Here is a 9,556-nt window from a genome sequence, read left to right as displayed (position 1 = left end):
GTGTGAGACCGTCTCAAAAAAACAAAACAGGGCCAGGGATTTAGCTCAGTGCTTTGGTGGCCTGCCTTGCAAGCGCAAGGACCCGAGTTCAATCCCTGGTACCAAAAAAATGCAAACAAACAAACAAACAAAAAAACAAATAAACAAAAAAATGAGTGGTTACCCTTGAGACACAAACTAGACTAACTACAAAGTCTTAAGGATAGAACAATATACAAAGTCATACGGATAGAACAATGTATCTATAATTGATGACAAAGGTAATAAGAGTAGAATTAGCCTTTGGGTGATAACCTTCGTAGCTGAATTTACCTTACTATCTACATTTATACATGTTCAAAGTCCCCTCCCATAGTAAAGCTTAAGAAATTATAGTAAACATGATTACCAATATTAGAGAATGCCCTTAAAATCCAAGAACAACAGAAGGAGGCCAAGTCTCCTTTATTTATCTTCATTCTATCAGCCAGGGCCAACATACCAAAATTAAGCAAAACTAAACAACTAAAAAGAAGCAAAACTATCACTTTTTTCCTTGCTATTGTTATGTTTATAGAAAAACTAAAGGAAAAAAACCAAAAACTGCATGAAAAAAAGTCATTATGTAACAAGTAGGATGGTTATAAAAATCAATATACCAAATGTCATTTTATTTCTGTCAGAAAATATAATTTAAAAAATAAACAGCCTTTATAGTATTTTCAAAAAAATGTAAATTATCAAAGAATCTAACAAAAATGTGCATAAGACCTTTTTGGAGAAAACAAATATAACTGGAAGACATTAAAGAAGATCTAAAGAATTTTTATGGATGGAGATCATTTATTGTAAAGACATCAAATTCTCTCAAAAACATGATATTCAATGTAATTTTGCGTCTCAGTTTTCTGGTGCAAGCTGACTAGCTAATATTAAAAATGACACGGGATAATAAAGATCCAATAATGGCCACATTCCTGAAGAATGTGGCAGGTGAGTGTGACACAGCAAACACCAAGATTTCTGTATAAATCCACACACACAATTTTCCTGAATTTCCATATGGGTATATTTTCAACTTAACTGCATTTTGGCTAAAGGTATGCTCAGCAGTAAAATACTGAAATTCTCAAAAAGAAAATATCTAGAGCAACTGATCTGGTCCTTACCACCTTCTTAGGAACCTAAATGCCAGTGCTTTACATTTCTCAAAATATAAAAGGTACAGCATCCCTCCCTAAAATAAACAACAACAAACTTCCTAATAGGCAATAAACAAAAGCTTTTAAATCTAAATTGTGTGCTAACTTAAAATTTAGGATGTTTTTGTCCATGTATTCATTTTTTTTCTTTTGGTACCAGGGATCAAACTGAGGTCCTTGCAGTTGGCGAGGCAAGCAGCGGAACCTCTGAGCTAAATCCCGGCCCCTCATGTATTCATTTTAATCTTCTCTCTCACCACTCCCCTTTTCTCCCTCCCCATTCTTTAGACTCCCAATTTCTCTCCCTCTCTCCCACCATTTTCACCTCTGCATCACAAGTGGTTGAACATATTTGAATAATCCGAAGTCATAAAGTCACATGCAAGCTGCTGCCTTGGCTACAGAGTTTCAATTGAATAGAATGTATATCTTCCCAATAGTTTAGTTCAGAAAGGCTGTCAATCAACAAGAGAGCCTTATAACTGCATGAAACAGTAAAGACAACATCTAATTTAAAAATCACAACTAAGACTTTCCTTGTAAAATCTAGACTCCAGGTAAGTTTTTGACAGTTGGAAAGCACATGAGTTCATAATTACAAATGTTTTTCAATCACAGGTAAGAAAAAAGCATGTATGGTTCATAACAAGCATACCTTATAATGCTCCTTTTTTTTGCTAGGAAATACAGGTTTGCCAAACATTTTTTTCCCTACAAAATTAACTCAGAGTATGTAAGAAAATTAGTAGGGCTGACAGTGTAGCTCAGTGGTAGGTTAGGAGTTTAATCCTCAGCATTTGAAAAAAACTGTAAATTCTGAGAAAATTAGTACAGTATTATAGAATAATCAGCTAAGTAAATAATTGGATGTGTATGTGCAGGTTAAATGAGTAAAATGGTCTATAAAATTTGAGAACCTGAAGGGAAACATCCACTTATTTTTACATAAATAATGAAACAATTTCCCTCTAAAAAAGAAGATAAACAAAGTAACTTCAAATTAAAGATAGTAAGAAAGCCCATTGGTGGGCCAGGGATTTGGCTCAGTGGTTCTGCTGCCTGCCTTGCAGGCGCAAGGGCCCGAGTTCAATGCCTGCTACCATTGGGGGAAAAAAAAAATCTGAAGAAAAAAGCCCACTGGTGGTGGGAGGAAAAAAAAAATCAATGTCTGTTATGAATTCTATCTAGATGCCTCCTAAGCCTCACATATTCATGGGTGAGGCTTTTGGAAACTGACTGGATTATGCATGCATGATCGTGGATTAGTCCAGGCTTACAGCTGGGTGTGAGGCTGGGAGGTGAAACCTGGTGGGATGAGATGGATCACCACAGATGTGACCTGGAAGGTATACATCCCTCTTACTCCCTTTATGGCTGCCGTGTCCTGCTTGCTATGCCCCTCTACCAAGCTGGCCTGCCTTGGAGCTAACAAACTCCAGACTCAAACCTCTACAATCTGTAAGCTAAAATAAAACTTCCCTCCTTTAACTTGTGGGTGTTGGGTACTTTGTCCCAGCAATGAGACCAAGTGATTAAGACAATATCCTCAATATCCTCTGAGGGGGTGTCTCCGAATTAGTACTGGAGAAAAACAGGTACCCTGAGGTGGGGGCCGAGGCAGGGGGAGTCTGATTCAGGAGGATAAGTGAAAAGAAAATCTGGCTGGACTAAAATCAGTGTCTAAGGAATGTGTGAGGGTAAACCAGACGACTCCTAGATTATGGCACCCCCACACTCTACCTCAGACCTGGTATACATGTCCACTTGGGAGAGGATCAGATTGAGGGAGAGTCAGGTATGGTGTGCTACGTAGTGAGTTCAGAGCCAACCTAAATTACATAGGAAGACCCTGTCTCAACTCCCCCTCCAAAAACACAAACAAAACAAAACAGACTGAGGGAGAGAGCCATCATCCCTGCAGTAATGGCTTGGCTAACAGAACACTCACAATTACTCTAACCTCCCTACTGGGCACAATGAGTGAGACATATACGACCTGGATATTCAGTGAAGCTGTAAGTAGGAAAATGGGGTGAGTAAAGAGCCATGCACCCACATTCTGAAAACAACAGCACTACAGTGCCAGAGAATGGTGGGACTGTGGGAGAGAGAAGGCTTGCCCAACAGAAAAAAGAAAGTTACGTGTTCCCCCCAACATATAATAGGAGTACCACACCGTGTTGTGGGACAATTTGCTACCCACAATTGCTAAAGGGCTCCAATGATGGGGGACCCCCACCACATCCTAGCTGGGGACTGCAAGAGGCATAGAGACTCAGATAGAAGTATTTGTGGTAGATAGTGGAGCAGGGGCAATCTGTGAGAGGAGAGACAGACTGGTGCCCACGTCAGAGAGCAATCAGACAGAGCCAGAGCAGTGTGGGTGCTTTCCCATTGTTTCCCAAACACCACAAAGGCCTGAGATGGGATAAAGACCAGCCCAACACCCTGGGGCGGCAAAGAGGGCTGAAAATTAAGGTGTATTGTGTACGTGTATGAACTTCCCAAAATAAATGTAATTATTATATACTGGAACATGTACTAATAAAAATTTAAAAAAGAATTAAGAATGTATACAATAGGGCCAGGATTTAGCTCAGTGGTTCTGCTGCCTATCTCTCAAGGGCAAGGACCCAAGTTTAATCCCCGCAACCAAAAAAAAAAAAAAAAAAAAAAAAAAAAAAAAAAAAAAAGAATGTATACAACAGTGTAATTAATGAAAATATTCAGCTCAGGCCAAGGGAATATAAGAGTTAAAATTGTAATGAAATGGATGTCACAGGGAATGGTCAAACTTTAAGTCAATATATCAAACATCTGAGGTTACGGAATTTAAAGTTATAGAATTTCACAATCATCAACAGTAATGTCACTTGTGAAGTCTGAATCACCAAGAACTACATATCCATAGTGGTCTGGATTGGTGTGGGAGCATTCCAGCAATTGCGTGTACTGCTGCAGCCACATGACTATCATTATGTCCTTTGGATAGGCTGGCATATTTATATGTTAGTACAGTGGGTCCTCCATACAGGTTCTATCTAAAGATTCATTCAACCTCAGGTGCAAAAAAAAATTTTTTAATTGAGTCCAGCAAGGTGTGGTGGCACAATGCCTGTACACCTAGGACTCAAGAGGCTAACTCAGGAGGATAGCTGTGAGTTCAAGGCCAGCCTGCACTACAAAGCAAGACCCTGAGTAAGTACAGAATTTTTTCCTTATCATTATGCCCGCCCTAAGCCAGTGGCAGTGAACCTATGGTACTATAGACAATGAGACAAAAGATGTTAATGTATGAGTTGTTTTTTCTAAACTAAAACCTCAGTCTTCAGGTTTAATTGCAGTGTTGGCACTTTGCAGTAAACAAGAGGGTTTTGGGTTGTAGTTTGGGCACTTCTCTCGAAAAGGCTCACTATCAGTGCACATAAGCAATCCAGCACAACTATCTACATGATACTTACATTGTGTTAGGTACACTAAGTATTCTAGAAACGATTTATTCCATACAATGGGAGTATAAGTTATATACAGATACTATATTTTATAAAAACGACTTGAGCATGTGTAGATTTTAGTATCCAAGAGAGGCCAAGTTTTGAAATCAATTCCCTATTGATACTAAGGAAAGATTATATATTTTACCTTATTGTAAATTATGTATAGTTTTCCTGTATAGCAAAGTTAGGAAATTACGTGAATTTTTAAAAATTATGTATATTGGGTATTTTATTTCAGGACTGTAAAGGAGACATTAAAAGAGGACACTGAACCTGCCAGGATTGAGAATCACTAATCTAGAGAATCTTCATGTTTATGTACAATGCAATGCTATAAAGGGTCAATGCTAATTAAAAAAAACTTTTAAATGTTCATTCTATAAACCAAGTAAAAGGAACAGGCAAGACTCATATGCATTAATAAGTAGGTAAACCTCACCTTTTTTTTTTTTTTTTTTGGCTAACAAAAAAAAATAGCATACAGTATTTAAGAAAGTGATTTTTTGTTTGTTTTGTTTCTTCCTGGGATCGAACTCAGGACCTTGCACTTGCAAGGCAAGCAGCAGAAGCACTAAGCTAAATCCCTGGCCCACGAAAGTGATAATTTAAACGAAATATAATTGAAGTGATGCTGATGTACAAGCCATAAGAATGCAAAAGGGGCTGTGATTTTTGGATTCCAAGAGAAGACATAAAAACTTGGGATATTACTTAGCCTAGCACTACACAGTTGTAATAGTAATGCTACTTACTGTTTTCTCCATGTTTAGAGTCAATTTAGTGTTATGGCTGCAGACAGAATGTAAATGTTACTAATCCTCCACGTACAAAGGGGAATGACAAGTAACAGTGAAAAAGTTTATAAAAGGAGTTTAGGTGTCCTAAACTCATGAGGCTCAAATATTCATAGTCTTTTACCAAATGTAAAATCTTACCTAATGTAAAAAAATAATAATGGTGACTTCCGAAAGCCATCTGAGTGATTAAGTGGTGGTTATCTTATTTAATAGCATTTAATGAGGGCAATTTTATTATTACTAATAACACTACATAGAATTTTTCAGACTCCTGAAATCGCAAGACTGTCCTTAGCAAAAGTCAAATGCTAGAGCAAATATAATACATATATGTCTATTCTCTCCAATTATGACTTCTCCACCAAATTCAAAACCTCATCTTTGATTTTAAACAACTTTAAACCCAATATAGTCAAAATCAAACTTTTCATTTCTTCACCCAACTTATTCTGCTCTTGGTCTTTGCAATTTTAATATACTGCATCATCTATCCTATTGCTCATGCAAGGTAATTATCCTTAATTCCTGTTTCTCTCAACCCAACATGAGGTCCTAATGGATCTACCACAAATAACCTCCCAAAGTTTCTACTTTGGCACTACCACTGCTACCAAACCAGCCCTTGCTACTATCACCACACTGCTTCTTTTATTGTTTCTTTACAGTCCACTCTCCATAAGGACTACACCCACTTCAACCATATGGCAATATTCTACCGCATTTAGAATAAATCCTATAAGGCTGTTTAAACTTGCCTCCCCAACTTCACTTTGCTGAATACCGCTCTTGTGTAAATTCTAACCTTCAAACTAGGGTATCTGCTTCCTCTCTCTGAAGAAATCTTTACTTCTATGTTCATCTGTCAAATATCTCCTTACTTTGATTAATCAAACAGTCCCATCTTAATTTTTTCATACCACACTGATCTGATATGATCTAATTTGTATACCCATCTATCTGCCTCTTTTTCAATTTTTGAAGGGGAGTGGGTGCTGGAGATTGAAACTGCAGCCTCACCCATGCTAGATAAGCACTCTACCAACTAAACTATAATCCCCAGTTCCTGTCTGCCTTATTTTAACACAACAGGGATCTCACCCTCCCAACCCCGGTAAACCACCTTGTCAGTGGGGTCTTCAATGTCCAACTGTTTCAACTCCAACATCCAAATCCTGCCTAACACTTCGTATTCCCTTCACTGTTTTTTCTCCAAACAATTTAACACCATGTACCATAACATGTTATTTACTTACCCCATTTATTTCCCTCTCCTCACTAGAATCTAAGGCCACAAAGGCAAAGATGTCTGCCTTTCTTTTTTCACTATTTTATGTGCAGTGCAAGAACAGGTAAGTGCCTGCACATGGTAGGTCATCAACAAATATCTAAAGGGGGTGGAATGAAAAACCCCTGCTTGTTCACAACTGAAATCTTCAGCATCAAAGACAATAAATACTAGCATATAGATAGCCCTCAAGTGTACCAAAGCAATGACTGCTAATGAGCCACTAACCCAGGCAAGGTGGTATATGCCTGTGATCCTAGCTACTCAGGAGACTGAGGCTGGAGGAGCGCAAGTTTGAGGCCAGCCTGGGCAATGAGAGAGACACTGCTTAGAAATGAAATTTAAAAATGGGCTGAGGATGCACTCAGTGCTCCCCGGGTTCACTCCCCAGCACTCCCAGGAAAAAAGTGGGGGGTAATTCTAAAGCATTATCAAAGTAAAAGAAAAAACACATTTTGTTCAGAATTTTACATTTAAGTACAGTTGCATTTGTAGGCTCAAAAATACACTTTGTAAAGAATTGTTTTTACTGTATCTTGAGTAAAAAAAAAACAAAAACGGAATTTGGCCATTCAGTTTATAAAACCCAAATAGATTAGAATTTCCTCTCATTAACAACCTCAGGTAAGCTTTTATACTACCAAATTTAGTAGAAAGGAGAGAACTGGTGATTGAAAACGCAGAAAGAATTGACAGATCGATGTCACTGAGTAGGCAAGAGGGTAAAGGATCTAATACTGCTGCAGAGGGACTGGCCTAAGTGAGGCAGATAGGTTACCCATTCAGTGTAATAGAAAAAAGGTAGACTACATAGGCAGAGCTACCAGGAAGAGCGTAGACAAGGTGCAGCGAACCTGTGGCAGTTCTCTTGTGACTGCTGAAATTATCTCAGGCCACAGTATCTAGTGAGGAGACTGGAAATAATGAGCACTAAAATAGATGAGAGCCCTGAAGGATTCTAACTCAATGTGTTAAAAGAAAAACAGCACTGAGTGGAAGCAGAGCTCAGAAGGATGACAGGAAAATTGGGATCCCATAGTATCACAGAAGTCAGGTGTGTTCCACAAGATGGACAGCTCCACTATCATTTACTGATGGCATAACTGAGAAGTGAAAGAGCCCAAGGCCAATTCACTACCATCAGTACTGAAGAAGGTGGCACACAAACTTTCATTTGGAAAGGGGAGCAAACATTACCAAAGAGAGCACTCTACAACAGTCTATGCTGCAACATAAAATCAATTGTTATGTGTGTATAGGCCTTTCTTACAAAGTAAGTTCACCTTGTTTTCTTCAAGGAAAAAAATGATCCTCAATATTACACTACTATATTAATTACTGCATAATAATACATATATATTACTATATTACAATTGTAAACATCAGTTTTCTCAAAAATGTTTAAAAAAATAAGAGTTAAGATGTCATGGAGCATCAAGGGGGTGAATTCTCAAACTGTTTATTACCTTTGCAAAAAGTCTAACCTTTCCAAAACTCATATAGGTTGCATTTTTAAATCTGCTTATTTCTAGAGTTTGTTCACTGTGCAGATAAAAGCCTTCAAAGCACAGCCTATTCACTGGATGCAAGGATATATTATATTTCTAAGATAAATCATCCACAGGAAGTTCTGGCCAGCATTCTAAAGCAACACTGCCACCAGAAGACTAGAAAGAAAAGTAACTGCTAACAACTACGAACAAGCTAATTACTGAATATTTGCCCGGTCTCCCTAGGTGGCTACATTACAACCTGCCTACTACTAAATCATTCTTGTACCACGTCCTTTTTTTTTTTCACCATCAAATAAACCTAGTAGTACATGGCTTCAAATTCTGCGTCAGTCTTTAAGTGCAGTAAAAAAATAACAATAAAAGGCGTTGAGCTGCTTTCCATAGTCAATAAAGGAAAAGCAAATAAATAATGTCATGGAATCAGCATCTTTTCATTAGATGTAATGGTAAACGCAACTGGGCGCCTGCTTACGCAATCGGGCGTCTCTTTCGAGACCTTCCAGGCAAACGAAAACTATGAATAAGAAAACAAAAAGATTAAGTAGGATAAAAGACCATTAAAACGGGATTAACTTGACATGTCATTTCAATTTAAAAAATCGTATCCTAATGTCCGTATACCTTAGTCCGGAGAGTGTTTACACAGGTGTGCACCAACTTAGACCCCTTCACTAAATGTAAAGTTATCAAATGATGTTTTAAATGATAGTGAGTCCTTGTGCCAAATAACTCCACAACGTGTCACGGAATCGTTGATTTATCATCGTTTCACAAATGTGGAAAAACTTGGTCGCGGTGGAAAGTAAGTCTTCGGCTCGCGCGCGAACCGCAAGCTCGCCAGCCGGGCGCGCCACGGGACCCCAGGGTTTGCCCCATCCAGAACCGGCGCTTCTGCGGCTCCGGGGCTATCTCCGGGGCTGTGCCCGCCGGACGCTCACGTCCGGGATTAAAGGGCTGGCCGGAGGGCGTGCCCCGCCCCGCCGCCGCAGCTTACCCGGTAGTTGCTCGAGCCCACCCAGCCGGTGAGTGCGTCCACAGTCTTGCCTAGGCGGCTCTGGTCTTCCTCCAGGTCCGGGATGGCGCCGGGGTTGCCGAGGTAGAGCAGGAGCTCCTGGCCGACCTGCAGCCGGCCGCCGACGTCCTTCTGCAGCACCTGGGCGCTGAAATACTCCATGCTGCGGGGCTCCATGGCTGCGGCCGGTCGCCCGCCCTCCCGCCCGTCAGAGGCCAACTTTCGCAGAGCGCCGCCCAGCAGCCAGTGCGAGTCCCCGCGGGAATGGGC

The 9,556-nt window shown here is 39.7% G+C and overlaps 1 protein-coding gene across 27 annotated transcripts in view; it reads right to left on the bottom strand.

The window, feature by feature from the left end:
* Positions 1–9,494, bottom strand: part of Clasp2 (cytoplasmic linker associated protein 2) — a 184,432-nt gene extending 174,938 nt beyond the window's left edge. For 14 of the 27 annotated variants that reach the window (XM_019208237.2, XM_033757053.1, XM_033757055.1 and 11 more), the window contains exon 1: positions 9,269–9,493. In XM_019208237.2, coding sequence (XP_019063782.1) covers positions 9,269–9,463 — 195 coding nt within the window. In that variant the 5' untranslated portion in view covers positions 9,464–9,493. Of the gene's footprint in view, positions 1–9,268 lie in introns of all 27 variants that reach the window. The other 13 variants (XM_033757059.1, XM_033757060.1, XM_010629656.3 and 10 more) reach the window with 2 other exon arrangements.
* Positions 9,495–9,556: the final 62 nt, after the last annotated feature.

This window comes from Fukomys damarensis, unplaced genomic scaffold, assembly GCF_012274545.1.
Source record: "Fukomys damarensis isolate Sample0158 unplaced genomic scaffold, DMR_v1.0_HiC HiC_scaffold_28, whole genome shotgun sequence".
Taxonomy (NCBI): domain Eukaryota; kingdom Metazoa; phylum Chordata; class Mammalia; order Rodentia; family Bathyergidae; genus Fukomys; species Fukomys damarensis.
The sequence above is the reverse complement of the archived record's forward strand: the minus strand, read 5'-3'. Positions and strand labels throughout refer to the sequence as shown.